The sequence below is a fragment of the Gopherus evgoodei genome, chromosome 1, assembly GCF_007399415.2.
Source record: "Gopherus evgoodei ecotype Sinaloan lineage chromosome 1, rGopEvg1_v1.p, whole genome shotgun sequence".
Lineage (NCBI taxonomy): Eukaryota > Metazoa > Chordata > Testudines > Testudinidae > Gopherus > Gopherus evgoodei.
Genome location: NC_044322.1, coordinates 360,464,487 through 360,481,662, shown reverse-complemented (window position 1 = coordinate 360,481,662; position 17,176 = coordinate 360,464,487). Strand labels below are relative to the sequence as shown.

Below are 17,176 nucleotides of genomic sequence, written 5' to 3'. Positions count from 1 at the left end.
ATAACATCTGACTAGCATACGTGGTGATTAGTATTATTTGTATTTTCCTAGTGTCTAGGAATTCATGGACTAGGACCCCATTGTGGTAGGCACTGTGCAACACAGAACACAAAGATAGTCCGTGAAGCAAAGAGTTTATAATTTAAGAGTACACCTACACTACCTGCCGGATTGGTGGGTAGTGATAGATCTATTGGGGATCGATTTATCGCATCTAGTGTAGCCATGATAAAATCAATCCCCAAGCACTCTGCGGTCAACTCCTGAACTCCACCATGGCGAGAGGCGGAAGTGGAGTCGATGGGGGAGCGGCAGTGGTCGACTTGCCGCCGTCCTCACGGCCAGGTAAATAGACATAAGATACGCCAACTTAAGCTACGCTATTTGTGTAGCTGAAGTTGCGTATTTTAGGTCGACCTTCCCCCCCAACCCAAGTGTAGACCTAACCTGAAGTAGTGTATATGAATGCCCAAGTATGTACTCTATCTAGGTACTTCTGTGCGCTACTACTGTAGTGTCTGAGCACCTCACAATCATTTCATGAGTTTATCCTTGTAACTCCTCGGTATTTTACAAGTGGTGGATTGTAGCACAGAGAGATAGCACAAGTCTGTGGTGGAGCCAGGAACTGAATCCAGATCTCCTGAATCCCAGTTTAGTGCCTTAAACATGAGATTTTTGTTAATTATAAAATCAAGCTACTGTTTATTTAACTTAGTGGGATTCCAGTGTATTGGACATAGAGAAGACATATTAGGCATCTCGTCAATCCCCTTTGGAAAAGGCAATTTCATTGGGGATTTTTTTGTTTTACTATATTCTATAGTCTTCTTTGTGTATGCATGTTGACTTTTTATCCCATAGGCAAACTGCCTATTGTCATGCTTCAAAAACCTAATAGCTCAGAGTACTTTGTGTTTCAGGCCATGTATCATCTGGGGATGGTTCTAGCCCCTAATTGGATAAAAATTAAAGAATATGAATTTATTTTTCTGGTCAGGTGGAAATTATTAATCTACTTGCACTGCATACAATTTGTACAATTGGCTAGATTAAAAAAAGAAGAATGAAAGTTGCAAGGTTCTTGTTTCCATTGGTTTTCAACTTATATAGCTGTCATGTAATGTGTGGAACTTAGCTGTGGTCCAAATTGGAGTGCTTTTTAAGTGGCAAACAGTGAAATAGAAGTTATTTGCATATTGTGTCTTAGATTGGAAGGTGAGGAAAAAGTCAGTTTAATTCTGAAGGCTCAATAAAATACATAATAAAACCTTAGCTTGATGTTGTTAATATTTCAGGTTGCGAAGTTGTTTGTAACACTGTGCTTTCTGATTCAATGTGATTATTATCATGCAGTTAAGAATTTTCTTCCTGACATCTTCATTGACTTGAATGTCTATAGAGCTTCAGTTGCCTTGCCAGATAGTAGTTTTGGAGACAGTCTTAAGGAGCATTGTCCCATACTGGATGGTAATGTAAGTATTTAGTGTATATAGGAACATAGGAAATTTCCATACAGGATCATACCAGTGACCTGTATATCCCAGTATCCTGTTTCTAATAGTACTAGATGCTTCAGAAATAAGTGCAGGAGACCCGTAGTAGACAATTCTGGAACAGTATGCCCAGGGGGAGAATTTCTTTCTAACATTTGGCAGTGGTTTTCTTATGCCCTGAGTTATACTCCCAACTATTACTTTTTTTATACCATAAAGCATAACTGTGGATGTTCTATTTCTTTGCCCATTTTGTATTAACCTCCCCCCCCCAACAAAGAACACCCTTTATCAATTTTAAATGTGTTGCCCTTCAGCTTCCTTGCATTGTTCCCTTATCCCTGCATTATGGGAGAGTAAGTTAAAGCTGATGATTTTCCTTCTCCGTATTACTCATTATCTTATATGCCTGTCTCTTCTGTCAATTAACCAGTTTCACTTTTTTCACTGTTCTCATTTTTAGCCCCCTTGTGTCATACATTAATTGATTTTTAAGATCAGAAGCAACTATTATGATAATCTAATCTGACCTAATGCATAGTGTAGGCCATAGAACCCTGCTAAGTGATTCCTTTATCAAGCCCGTAAATTCTGGATGAGATGATAGATCTTTTAGAAAGCCTCATCCTTTGCTGTATCTGCTTTGAGATAGAATGGGCATAATGGACATGGTATTCAAGTTGGGCTGGGTAGTATTACTCATTTTTGTTGTTCTGGCATTATTACTATTCCTTTTCCTCCTAACATTTTGTTGTTTTCTTTTTTGACCATCTCAGTGCATCAAACAGAAGTTTTCTTTGAACTGCCCAGGGCACCCAAATATTTCCTGCATGGCTGTAGTCAATTTAGAAACCAACAACATGCATGAATAATTCAAATTATTCCTTCAAATGTGCACCACCTTTTCATCAAAATTGAATTTCTTCTACCAATGTGTTCACCTGCTAAGTTCCCTTTTAAGTTCCTCACAGTCTTTGGTAGTTTCCATGTGTGATTTAGGGTCGTCATCTGCAGATGTTGCCACCTCACTGGTTGCTTTCTTTTCTATGCTACTTTCTTTTGCTTTGTTTTCTGTCTTAGCTAGTTCTTAATCTGTGACTGTACTTTAGCTATCACATCATGACTGCTTGGTTTTCTTAACAGCCTCTTGTGAATAAATTTGTCAAAGGTTATCTTTCATCCACTGTTTGGTTGATATACACCTCTGCCTCGATATATCACAACCCGATATAACACAAATTTGGATATAACGCGTTAAAGTGGTGCTCTGCCGGGGCGGGGCTGCATACTCCTGTGGATCAAAGCAAGTTTGATATACTGCAGTTTCACCTATAACATAGTAAGATTTTTTGGCTCCTGAGGACAGTGTTATATTGAGGTAGAGGTCTATTGTTAAAGAATAATATTAGATTTGAATAATTTTTATTTACAGTTGTTTACTAGTTCTATTTTTGTAATGATCTTACTCAGTATCAAATTAAAGTTGTTTGGCTATAATAACTCAGGATTTCCCCTATTGCTTTTTTTAAGTAAAACATTTGGTACCCTCTAAGCCTCCAGTATAGTAATTGATTTTAATTAGTGTATAATTTTGTTCGCAACTTTGGTGCTTCATTCTTAAATTCCTTCAGAGATGTATGACTTTTTGCTCTTTAATTTATTCGAAGTCAAATCATTGAACTGGTGGAAGTCACTGACTATGCACCAGGAACCAGAGTTTGCTGAAGTGCTTAACCAGCTTTTGATATCAATAGGCTTTTCTGTAAGTGCAGAGGGAATATTTTCTTCATTTCTGTTTGTTTGACTAGTTCATTCATTCAAAGTTAGAAACAGTTTGGAAATTGAAAAAACAGGGAAAGCTTGTTTTCCTCTTCCAATCTCAGAATAAAAATCAGATGCTTGTTCTTAAATCCTGAAGGACATATTCATCAGAAACAGTTCAGTTCGCTAACTACAGATAATACTTCCTTAGTTTGATAAATCCATTGTAAATGCAAAACATATTTTGTTAAACTTTTTATAACCTTTTTCTCTTGTGTATCCAGCATACTGAGAGTAGTTTTATTTAACTAATTAAGAACAAAATGCTGTTTTTGTTAATTTTTTAGTTGCAAATAAACTTTTTATTTCTTAGTGATTACGAAAAAAATTACAAATAAGAACAAGATAACAATCAATGAGTTAAATAAATAGGTTTCCTCCTTAATTGATTTAAACTAATCCACCTGCCCCAAACACACCAGTCTTAAGACGGTCAGGCAGGAGCTATACCAGGATTGTGTGTCATATGATTTTACATACTTTAAATACAAATATTTATTGACTTTTTATATTGACTTGTACATCTCTTTTTGGTATTTTTTTTCAGTTTTTGGCAGTGTTGGTAGTCTTTTGTAAAGGCACTTGTGCTGTCTACCATACAACTGATAAATTTAAGAAATCGTGTGAGGTGTCCCAAATTTGTCTTGCAGTTTTTCATGACTTTTTTTTATTACTGATGTAATTAAATATCTTCAATGATGTTTCTCTCTGTCTTCTGGGCTGGTCAATCCATGAGTACTTTAAATTCACTACATATTCTGAAGACTGGTGTGGTTGGGATCATAGATTGGTTCAGGAGTTGTCCTCTATCATAATAAAACCTTGTGGTGGGTTAGGATTAAGCATTGGTTCTCTGTTTTCTTAGTGTATATTTTTTGAGCTATGGTGCAAAACCACTTGGCTTTAGTTTTGACGGTGTATACACTGAAGTACCATTCACCAGTTCTTTATGGAACGGTATAATATCTGTGAGATGCAAACATTTCAAGATTTGTTATAGGAATAAAATGTGGGGTCTGTCTTTTATTTTCTCTTTGTTGTTGTTGTTCCATTTTGTTATACCTTTTTATTTATTTTTTGGCAACCATTTTATTTTTACCTTCCCTGGATGACACTTGTTTGACCTGACCTATCTACCAGCTTCTAATGTTCTCTGGTAGTTTTCTTTGCCAGTTGTCTGTTTTGAATATCTTTTGATCTGAGCAGAAATTACCATTAGATGCGAAAAGTCCTTTTGCTTTTACCCAGAACCTGTTCTAACAGATGCAGTTTCTTTCAGATTCTTTGTTTTCCTGACAAATGAAATTTTGAGACTGTTTTTTCTCATACCAAGTTGTCCTCTTCTTGAAATTATAATCTTCGGTGAGATGATATAAATTTCTCATTTGGGAAGCATTCCACCTCTATAACAGAATCTTATTCAGTGATTTACTACTCCATTTTTATTCCCTATTAGTATTTGGCTGATCAATATGTGATTGATTGTTCATGTTAAATGTGTTATGTCTGTATGAGCTGATATCTGAATCTTATTTATTATACTTTAAAAGACAGTTCCATGCTTCATTAGACTTCTTGCGTAAGAAAAAAGTTAAAAGAACAGTAAAATTCAGGATACTGATGCTGGTAAGCAGTATAATTGTTATGCTGTATACGTGCATATGTTGCCAAGAGCTGAACAGAGATGTGAAATATTGAAATATTTCAGAGTTAAGTTTAATGTATTCAGATTAGCGTAAAATGTTTTTTGCAATCTTTGTATTATGTCTGTGTGGTACCTTATAACTGTGGGCATTTATGCTGTTTACAATCTCTGAGGAGCAAACAAAGCAGCATAGGCAGGGAACCATGCTGCCTGGAAAAACCTTTGTCAGGAAGGGAACACACAGCTCTCCTCCCAAAAGAGTTGATGGCTGGGAGCTGGAAGTGGGTGCCCTTGCTGGACTATGGAAGGGGATACAGATCCTGTTGTCCTGAACTGTGACAAGAAGTACCAGACAGGCTGCGCACAGGAGGAGTGCCAGAGATGTTGGAGCTAGAAACTGTGCTTTGTGTGGGAAGGTTTTAGTCACTAGCTCTGGCTTCTCTGTTCCAGCAAGGGCACCCACTTCTCAGCTTCCAGCTCCCAGACATCACCTCTCTTGGGCAAAGACCTACATATCTCTCCCTCCTGTCTTGAGTTTTTTCCAGGCTGCACTGTTCCCTGCGTATGCTGCTTTTGCCTCAGAACTTAAAAACAGCGTAATTGTCCACAGCTATAATGTACAACACAGGTCGTTTTAAGTAATCACATTTATTCTTAAGGTGAAAGCATTACAGAGAAAACACAGTAGAACAATTAAAGAACCTATATGCATACTAATAAGTTTACCAAAGATCTCTCCAGCTCCAAAAAGAGCTCTGGTAGCACTCAGTCCTTCAAATCTCACACAAGGGTTATTCCGTGGTTACAAGTTCATCATGCCTTTTGCTCAGAATAAGAACCCCTATGCAGAGGTGAGTCTTTCCTTTATACTAGTTGGGTCTTTGATCTATGAATATGTAGGTAGTCAAACAGTGGTTCTCTCCTTAATGTGTAGCTTTAAAAGGTTGGGTCTGGAGGTGGGAATTTGCATTTACCACCTCCTCCCCCGGGTATGTCCTAGGTAACCCACTCAACTTGTTTGTCCCACAAGTTCCTTCTTGGTTGGCATATTTAAAATAGTCCTTTGAAGCTCATAACATTTCCCAGGGTTTACATTGGCCATGTCTCCTCCCTAGAGAAGTTACATACAATCCCACCATTATACATAAACTTTGCATTTATAATACAGTGGACGCCAAAGATATTTAAACTTAAGGCAATTTTTTACAATATCTTTGGTAGATCTTATTGAATTATCTGTCACGCGCCTCTCCTGGAAATGGATCCTTGTGATCTAAATGTCCTAGGCTCCCAGGTTGAGTATTGACACCCCAGAAGCTTAAGCACTTCCTTATTCAGAGCTCCACCCTTGTGGGCACTCAGGTTTATAGTTTACCCCTCCAGGGACATGTGATAGTTGAAGTAAATGGACACAGGCCTTGCAGATGCATTTCTAGAACAATAATTCTCTACTTTAGACAGCATGAGATGCACAGATCCAGATAAAACAATGAGCATCTATATATCATTACCTGCCTCAGGTTCACATGAGTTTTGAGCATTCTTTTGGTTTCATGTCCTTTCAGTGTTCCAAGACCCCTCTGTTGGTCTGCAGTCATCCAGTTCATGAATTCTCTGAATCACAGTTTCTCGTTCTGACCCCTTCAGTAAATCCTATCTGCTCCAACTAGTCCAGCAGCCAAAAGGTTCCTCCTTTTTAAGGAAACATGCTCTTTGGTACCTCTTTCCTGAGCTGCTCAGCCTCTGGGTGTAAATGGCTGTAGTAACATCTCATTCTCTAGGGATCTGGAAAGAGTTGGCTTCACTTATTTTGCAGCTCTCCCTTCATTCTGTCAGGTCATGTACTGACACCTTAAAAACTCCTGCACCCCAATCTGGGTCTGTGCCGGTTATGTGATATGTATGTATCTCTTGAACCTTGTAACCAATACTTGTAATCACGCATAACTCAAACCTGACCCCACAGGTACAGTACCTTCTCTCTCAACTTGTGTATATTTGATTTTAAATGTGAACTTTAATAACTTTTTCACTTGTTGATGATCCTTATTGATGGTCAGACACTCCACCCTGTCTCCTTAGCATTAGGGGAGTATCTGGAAAAAAGTAACTATCTGAGTCCAAGTAGGTAGCAATAAAACAGTGAGTGGGTAAACTGAGTCTCCATAAAAATACAGAAATTTCCTACATTCTTAACAGACTCTTAATTGCTTTTGTTTTGATCTGTGATGCTCACTGAAGTGCTGGGGGAGATTAGTGTGTGGTGCAACATGTGAACTGTAGATCCATGTTCCTTAAGGTTAATTGATACCTTTTGTGTTTTTAGCTTTTTGAGATGCTCTAAAATATGAGATACATATTTGGTACACATTAGGAAATAGAGTAATCTCATATAATAATAATAATCAGTGTCTATGAAATTGGAGAGAGTTTGAGACTCTGCTGGGTTAGGCCAAATGCAGATAAGACAAAAGCAGTTACAATGATTTGATGAGAGCAACAGGAGTAGCTGGCTTGGTTGAGCTCTCTAGCCCTGGTTAAGAGAGAGGGGGATGAGTCAGCTGTTTTTGACTCAGGCTATGCAGTCTTGGACTTCTATTAGGTTCATGACTGATTTTTGGAAGACCAAATAGTAGCCTGTGGTGAAGGTTTTTTTTTTTTTTTTCCTTTCAGTCTAAAAGTGTGTAAATCTTTCTCTTATGTGGACCTGCTTCCCTTATCCATGCCTGTGTCAGCTTGCGAGATGGTTGCTGCAATTGCACTCTGTAGTGCTACACATTGGGACCATTTAGTCTCAGGGAAATGCAAAATGCAGCAGGTCATTTGAGTGATGTGTGAGGCTGTACTCTGGAAATTGCACTGATTTCTGTAAAGTTCCTGGGTGGAGGTCAGGCTGCTGGCTTTAACCTTAAGTGCTTTGGGATCCGAATATGTGATTCTTTCTTCTTGCCAGAGTGGAGATAGTCCCTTTAAACAAAAGGGAGCTACCAGAGGAGCATCCTTCTTTCTGGAACTTGTTTCCCTCCTAACCCAGTTTACTTGTTGATGCTCAGGTGTTAGAGGTTCAAAGTTACAGGAAGATATATGTGGTGTGTGTCTCTCTCTTATGACATGACATAACTTTTTTTTGGTGGGAGTGTGTTAATTGAAAATGTGGAATGAAGACAATTTAAAGAAAATGTGTGTATTAACATTTGGAAGATGCTTAGATTGTTGAATAGAGAAATGAAGAAAATAAAAAAAAAGTTTGCAAAATTTTGCTTGCTTCTGTAATTGGACATAATACTCTGTTCCTGCAACACATTTTTCACATTTACAGTTAATTTTTTTTCTTCTAATTGTAGTTAATGAAGAAGAACTAAAGAAAAGAATAACTGAAGAATTGGCATTGGAACAAGCCAGGAGAGAGACTGAAGCTCAAAAAAGGTTTGTTTGTAATCAGCTTTAACTATATTTTTCAAATGTATTTAATGCTTTTGATAGTAACTGAGGAGGTATAGATCTTTTTACAGTAACTGAGGAGGTATAGATCTGTTTAATGTAAATATTGAACTGCAGTGCCATCAGTAGAAACCCTTACCAGTCCTTTTGCTTATATTGTATGTTTTGGTGTTAAGCATGTGTTAAAACAAAGTAACTGATATTCCATTGCTTTTACATCACAAGTCTGGCTTGCCTTGTTAGGCCAGTTTCTTCACTTTTTAAACTAAATCTCAGACTTCTCTGTAGTCCTAGAAAACACTTTGCTGCATGGAAATAACTCTAAGAAAAAATGAAGAGGTGTGTTATTTAGGTTTGGCCTGCTCTTAAGTTAGGTTAACATAGCTATGTCTGTTCAGGGTGTGGAAAAAACACACTCCTGACCATCGTAGCTATGCTGACCGAACCCGCAGTATAGATGCAGCTAAGCCGATGGTAGCTATGTTGAGGGAAGCATTCTTCCATCAGTCAGGGAGGTGGTATTCCTACACTGAGGGAAAAACCCCTTCCGTTGGTGTAGGCTGCATCTGCGCTATGGGGTTATGCTTGCGTAGCTATGCTGATATAGCCTGGGCATTTCTATATTACAGCTGTTACAGTGGCAGAGCAACGATGATGTAGCTGTGCCAATGAAGTGCATAGTGTAGACGCTTCCTATGTTGATGGAAGGGGTTTTTCCATCGATGCAGTTAATCCATGTCTCCTGCAGTAGTCAGGTCAATGGAAGAATTCTTCTATCAGCCTAGCCACATCTACACCAGGGGTTAGGTCAATCTAATTATGGAGCTCAGGGTGTGACTTGTTTCATTGCTCTGAGTGACATAGCTAGGTCTACCTAATTTTTTTAAAATGTAGACCAAGCCTCTGTAGTGTAGACACAGCCTTAGAACTCTTCTCTTTTGATCAAGAGTACATTTTGTCATCAGGAAAAGTGTTAGTTTCTTGTCCAATGTTTCTGTGTTTTGTTATGGTGCTTCTGGAACTGCTTTAATACTTAGTGCTCGAATAGTGCTTTGAAGATGCAAAGTGCTGTACTAACAGCTCAGTGGACAGAAGCTCCTTCATGATTTCTTTGTGTGTCCTTTTAATTTATTATCTATGTCTCACAAACATTATTTACTATGAGTGGCTGTTTAATGGATCACAGGGAAAAGAGGTTATGAGGCCTTGGATCCTGAAATTGTTAGGACATATTTTAAATACTGTACAATTATCCATTAGCAATTATTTTAAAAATATTTGAAATACTAACCAGGTTTTGGAGAATGTCTGTTCTGTCGTCAGTTACACGTACTCAGGTTAACTAATCCTTTCATGTTCTGGGTGCATCATATATATTTTTAAAGATATGGAACAAAAATCATAAACCAAGTACTGTCCTTTCCCTTTTGAGTGGGGATAAAGGCTCGTTATGGTAGATTTCTTAAATCATAATGTAATGAGTACTACTAAAATTGTCTGCATATATTTCAATTGTTTCCTGTACAGCTCTACATTATTTAATTGGATTAGGTTGACGGAGTATATAATGGGATACCAGAATACAAATGCTCTAAAACATAATCAGTCCCCTTTGATTAAGCAGTAAAGCCAATCAATATGTTATGGTAAAATCTCTTCCCTTTGAAATATTACAGCTATTTTTAATTTAATTTAGACATTTTGATTAGTACTTCCATGAAGTATTCACTTATTGCAATTTGTAAACATTTTTACCATGTGGAAATTTTTATTTTGTGGTTCTGTTATTTTATGACTAGAGATTTTGATTGGTGGATATTTTCATTTGCTCTGCCTTGGTAGAAGGCAGACTGGCTTTGTCAGACCTTCTTTTCCACATCTGATTTAATGTTTTGCAAAGATCACTGCTGACAGTCATGCCTGAATTTGGCTAGTGAGAGAGAATTTTGTTGTCAATGTAAGAAAAATACTATAGGTGATGAGAACTCTCTCATATCTTGTCTTAAAATAAGATGAGGTTTGAGTGGCCTATGATAAGAAAACTCAGCTGCCAGATCTTAGCAGTAGTCTTTGAATCTTTTACATACTATTCTTGAGTAGGAAAGAAGCATCAGGATTTTTTTTCCTTCTTTTTTTAATTCTATGCAGTGTGCAAAAGTTGTTTTCAGCACAATGTTCATTAATTTTGTCAAAGTGGTCTTGCAGTCTTAAGAAGTGCAGATTTTTTTCAAACTGATCTTGATGTGAGGACTTGATCAGTTATTATGAATTACATTCTAGTTGGTATTTGCGTTTTATGAATAGAATTACTCTGGCTAATATAGAACTATGGGGTTGCAAGTGTTCCACTCTAGATCTGGCTCTGCTGAACCCTACAGAAGCTGCTCTAAAGGTCCCTCTGTGAATGGATTTATGTCGTTCAGGTTCGTTATGCAACTAATGTTTAGCCCACGTAGTTTATTCATACTGGGAAGAGGATAGTAATCTATATAGGGAGCAAGGGTGCGAAGGATGTCTCAGCAGTAGGGTTGCCAAGTTTCTACTCACACAAAGCCAAACGCCCTTGCTCTGCCCTCTGCCCCACCCCTTCTCTGAGGCCCCAGCTCCGCCCCCGCTCACTCAGTGCCCCCTCCCTCTGTTGCTCGCTGGCCCCACCCTTACTCACTCGCTCATGTTCTCTGGGTGAGGGCTCTGGCTGGGGGTGTGGGCTCTGGGATGGGGCCAGGGATGAGGGGTTTGGGGTGCAGGAGGGGGTTCCAGGCTTGGGGGTGGAGCTGAGGGGTTTGAAGTATGGGAGGGGGCTCTGGGCTGGGGCAAGGGGTTGAAGTGCGGGGGAGGGAGTGGGGGCTCCAGCTGGGGGAGCAGGCTTGGCAGGGAACCTTTCTTCTGTCACAGACCATTGACCCACAGAAAAAAATCAACCAGAGGCCACTTACCTGCTGGGGGGGGCACGTAGGCTAGGGGCTCCAGCCCTGGGGGCGGGGGGGAGGGGTGGCGCAGAGGCTCAGGGCTTCCCCCTGCAGCGGGGCGAGCCTGAGCTTGCATTTCCAGCTCTGGGGGGAAACGACTCCGGGCTGGATTAAATGAACCATGGGGCCGGATCCAGCCATAGGTGCCACATCCCTGTCCTAGGTGTAGGAGCTGGAGGGGGGGACAAACATACTGGCTGCTTCCCGGGGGCCGCGTGGCGCAGAGGCTAGCAGGGAGCCTGCCAGCCCTGCTGCACGGTGCCACCAACCAGACAGTCAACAGCCCAGTCAGCAGTGCTGGCCGGATCCCTTTTCAACTCTACTCAGCAATGTTCTGAGTCATGATCCATACTTTTTAGTAGAAGCAAAATGTGACCCCGTCTTCCTTTTCTGGAACTTCCCACACCAGTCTGCTAAGGCCCCTCTCCTGCCCACCGCTACCTATTTGCAGAGTCCATGTAATTCTTCATTATAATTGGGTTAGAGCGTGGAAGGAAACAATTTACCTTTAAACACTAGTAGCCCAACATGTCCAGAACATATCATAGCAAACCCACTTACCATGTAATGCTTAAAATTGTTTGCAGCCTTCCAGATGGTTATAAACATTGGTGGGGAAAGAATACTTCTGATTTTTTTAAAATTCAAATACAAAAATATAGATAAGATCTTGAGGCTTAGGTTAATCCTGTTTCCCTACATATGCATTAGCACCTATTAGAAGACAAAATGCAACAAAAGTGTTGCTGAAATTTCATGGAGTGGTTTACATTGTGCATATGTCAAGGCTCGTATATCTGGAGCTGTGTATTAGAAAGGAAGTTGATAGCCGTCCCTGAGTGACACAATGCTATGGGGGTATATTCCATGACTGTTCTAGGCCAATTTGCCAGGAACCTAATGGTGTACATGTGAGTAGTAAAAAATATACAGTTGTGATTAACTTCTCACCTGCTCCCTCAATCCATTTGTCAGACTCTTTGACAAGAGAAAAATGTCACCAGTTCTGACCCTTAGCCTTTGACATCTTTTTCACAGCTTTTATCTGGAAAAGCAAGTCAGCACATCTAATATCTTTTTTGATGAAATTTGTAGAGAGGTGCGTGCCTGTCAGAATGCTCATGCATCAAAAAATAGCTTTTAAATGTTTCACCCCAGCTCTTTGCATTAGTGCAGTTAAATGATACCACATTCTATTATAAAAACTTAGCTGTGCTTGGCTTTTTATTTCTTTTGTAAGCAATTTAATTTGAAAACATATTACTTTTTCATTGCTAGCTTTTCTTTATAAAAGCACTTAAGGGTGGACTGTATCAGAATGTACATCGAGTTTATGCTTTCGTGTTGCTAAATTAGGTTTATAGCTTTTTACACACAATGGCATGTGATACATAGCTGTGTTTTTATTCTTCTTTCAAAAAAAAATCGGCTTTCTTCAACCTTATTCTCATAGTAAAAATGCCATTAAACATAAAGGTGCTTTGAAGCGTCTGAAAGGTGTGATTGTTTGAGCTGAGATATCTAATAAAAAAGGGAATGTGCTGATTATCTAAGTGCATCTGTTCACTGTATATGGCTACTTCCTGATCTCTTTATAGGATGACTTCTGCTGTCTTCAGAGATCAAAGTGCAAAGGAAAGAAATGACTTGATTACACAGTAGTACTAGTGGCTTCTGGATTCTGTTCTTCATTACAAAAATGCAAATTCTCAAATATTCTCCTCTAGTTTTGGTTATTGAGGGGTACTTTGCATTCGTTATTGGTTAAAAGTGAAAAACAACATCTAATAAATTTTATGTCACTTTCAATTAAAAATAAAATTGGAGTTGGAATGAATTATGTCCATGTTTAACTTTGCACATTGAGTTCAAATGGGCTTCTCACATACATGAGCATGTGTTTAAGGATTTGCAGGATTGGGCTTCTCATGATCTCAGGTTTCCTATGACCTGGCATTGGTTACCAGCTGCTGCCACCACCAAACTTCTCACTAGGAAATTTTACTTTGGAACCCCCCTCTTTCTGCAGGGATCCCTGATAGGGACAGTGGGTGTTCTTTGAAGGCTGCTGCAGAAATCCCTTTTCACCATACTTCCACTCGAGGAAGAATTAGCAAAATTTGTAATTTATTATGTAAAATTAAAACTTAGGAATGCACTTCAGGACTAACCATCTGGAAGTGCCCACTGTCCTTTTCAAGCCCTAGAAAAGCTGATATTGTACCCCATTTCAGGCTTATTTTTCATGAACCACGGAGTCCAAAGTACTCCTAATTTGGTCTCCCCCACCACCCTGTTGGCAGCCAGGACCCCTGTCATTTCTGATGGGCCAGTCTCTGGATTCTGGAGAGACGTCTCTTGGCAACTTAAGCAAGCCCAGATCAGACTACGTCCTGCTGGTAAGTCTCCATGCTCAGTCCTCCAAAGGTCCTTCTCCAACTGCTGACTTTTGAATAAACATTTCCTAACATTTTCCACAGAGCTGAGCGCTGTATTTTTGTCAGTGCTTTCATAGACTACATTGATTCCAAGACTTTGATTTAAAAAGTATGTGTGTGTATTTGTAAAATACAGATCTGTGGCTTGATACCTTTTGCGTGTATGAGTTTGGGTGACTGGGTATGATGCTGCATCGCATCATAGAATGAGAGAATATCAGGGTTGGAAGGGACCTCAAGAGGTCATCTAGTCCAACCCCATGCTCAAAGCAGAACCAATCCCCAGACAGATTTTTGTCCCAGATCCCTAAATGACCCGCTCATCTGTTTCTCTGAGAACATGTCAAGTTAAATCCTGGGCAATATGTCACACAATGATCAGTCTTCAGATCAGCCCACGATTATCTCAAGAACACATGTAGTTATTAAACTAAAAGAATTAACACTATGAGGTGATTATTCTGGATCTATTGAACTCAGTGGGAGTTCTGCCACGGACTTCAGTGGACCTAGAATTTCATCCTATGTTTCCATTACCTCTACTTTTTTCACCAGATTATCCTTTGACTTTTCTTAACAATGTTGTAATGATGCATCTATACAAAGGTTATACTAGGAATGCAGCCACCCATGCTGACAAATTGGGTTAATGTGCTAGCTGTACATAGACTATTCCTCAGTACACCTTTTTAAATGAAGACAACGCTCAGAATGATCTGAGGAGAAAGCACATGTTAGCCATGTCTTGTTCAATCATAGAACCTTAAGATAGTGCAAAGTCTGGCTTTAGAACAGAGGTTCCCAGTGCGAACAAGCAGCGCCGAAATGCCACCGAAATGCCACCGAGAAGTGGCAACCTCAAGAAGCACTACCACCGAAATCCTGCCGATTTTTGGCGGGATTTCGGCGGTGACGCCTCTTGATGACCCTCCTTCACAGTAGCATTTCGGCGGCGCTGCCTCTTGATGTTGCTGCTTCACGGCAGCATTTCGGGGGCTGCTTGTCCGACAGCCACCTCACAGAAAAGGTTGGGGACCACTGCCTGAGAAACTCCAGTGTGGGACTGAGTTAGCATTAATTACAGGCACTTGTTTTAAATAGCTGCATTATTTGTTTCTACTGTTTGTTTTTCCACATTTGAAATGCTTTTCATGTACTTTTTATATTATTATAAGAAAAGTGATACTGTGACTGTAGTTCAACTTCAGCAGAGTTTATACTTACTGTCTTTGAAATATTATGCAGGCACATCTACTGAGCTACACAGACTTGGTTACAGTCATAGGAATTTACAGGTGTTGAATTTGTCACAGCAGAGCCCCTGTATTTTTCATTAAATGTTCCAGAAGCATATTGAGAAAAGGACAAAGATAGAAAACAATAAAGCAGAGCGTTCACATAGTCTCTTCACCATTTTGTATCAGTAGCTACATTCCTGCAATATTAGAAACAAATTAGACTTGATATACTGAAAACTAAGAATAAAAATTAGTGTAAAGAGCTGTACAACTCTTTAAAAAAACAAATTAGGCATCTGTTAGAGTCTTTGGATGTTACTTAGCATTGAGTACATGAAACTTCTCAAACAATGAAAAACTATGTGTCTGCCCAGAGTAGCTTACAGCCTAAAATATACATAATTCTGTAAAAGATGACCGAAAAGAGTCGAGTAAGAGGTTTCACAACAGTAAAAATCAGGAAATGTTTGTTTACACACAGTTTTTTCCCCAAGTTGGTTAAAATGTCTGGATGGTATCTGGGTCAGAAGCAGGTGTGGGGGTGATGTTAGCGATTTAATTCTTTGTCAAGATGCAAAATTATATAGAATATGTGAATAAAATTTTCAGTGCTTGTGATTGTCAGGGCAATCCTCAAGGGGCAGGAGGATGATAGATAGACTTTGCATTTCTACCTTGGCTTGTGTCACTATTCTGATGTTCACTTGTTAGCTATATCTATATGTTCATATCGGTAATGATGGTAGTTTGAACTTGCTGTAGATGTGCCAGTAAAAGATTTTAATGTAATTGGAAATATTTGTCTTGATGGCACAGAGATGGCGTGCATCGTGCCAGATGGTGCCATGGCTCATGAACTTCAGAGATGAATCTGCTTCTGGTCAGCAAGATTCACTTGCTCCATTGAGTTCTGCTGAGAAATCTGCACATCTCAGTGGAGCGGCATGCATGCCTTTGAGAGAGAGTGACAGCATTAAGCTAGCGCTAGAGATCACAAAGTAACAAAATTTATATCCACAACAGAGAGAAATGATTATTAAGCTAGATGGGTTTGTTGCCAAGAAACAAATTTATGTATTATGAAATCTCAGATTTTCCAGCCCTCCAGTGTTATCCTACTTTCATAGTTTTCTGGCTTATGCTATTACTCAGACTTGCCATCTACTGCCAGTAGGTGGTACTTGAACTATCCTTGTTAACAGTGGTGGGTGACTGGCTACATAATAACTGTTATAGTTGCTCAGATTGTGCCTTTCATTTGGGTATGTTGGAGCATATGCAAATATTTAACATGCTTCACAGATTCCTTGAGCGGCAGAAGAGTAAGCATTCTGAACTTTAGAGATGGGAAAATTGAGGCACAGAGGAGTTAACTGACTTGCCCCAGGGCATACAGAATGTTAGTGTCAGAGCTGGGAATAGAACCCTAGAATCTGACTGACAGGTCCCTGGCCTAAATACTGTTGCAAACTCCTCTCCTCCCCCAAGCTGGTGAACATGGAAGGAGGGGCAGGTTTAATATGCAAACTGCATAGCAATTCACATATGGTAGATATCTTGACATTCTGCCCCTGGAAGCAGAATTATTTGTTCATCAGTGTGCTTGGTGCTGTATAAGACACAGATCCATTTGCCTCCAAGAGTTTGCAGTCTAAAAGGCAGGTGCAGAAAAAAGTGTATAAAAGGAATTCAAAAGGGGAGAGAGATTAAGTTAAAAATTTTATTATGATATTGATGAACTTGTAGCTGAGGTTTGCTTGTTGTCAGTCTTAATAGAGTGTTGGATTTATTTCATGGAAACGAGGATGAGTGAAAGAAGAGCTGTAAAAGACAAACCGTGACTATTGCTTACAAGTATTCGTAATTTCTTTGCCTGTCAAATAACCTTATTGATCTTGGGAAATAGTTCAGTTTAACTAAATTTTATTTGTGTGTTTTGTTTGATTATTTCTGTTCTATATGTGTATATGTCCATGTATTTCATATGTGATTTGGCAAAACATTCATGACGAATGTTAACACTGTATCCCAAGACACTTTTCTCTCATTCAGATTCCTACTGAAAGAGCACTGCTTCTGCTGTGCCTGTAAAAAGTGGTTGTTTTTATAATGAAAAAAATTAATTGCT

The 17,176-nt window shown here is 39.2% G+C and overlaps 1 protein-coding gene across 3 annotated transcripts in view; it reads left to right on the top strand.

The window, feature by feature from the left end:
* CHCHD3 (coiled-coil-helix-coiled-coil-helix domain containing 3) overlaps nucleotides 1-17,176 on the top strand; it is a 272,908-nt gene that overhangs the window by 36,859 nt on the left and 218,873 nt on the right. For all 3 annotated transcript variants that reach the window (XM_030575376.1, XM_030575291.1, XM_030575452.1), the window contains exon 3: nucleotides 8,307-8,388. In XM_030575376.1, coding sequence (XP_030431236.1) covers nucleotides 8,307-8,388 — 82 coding nt within the window. The remainder of the gene's footprint in view (nucleotides 1-8,306; nucleotides 8,389-17,176) is intronic.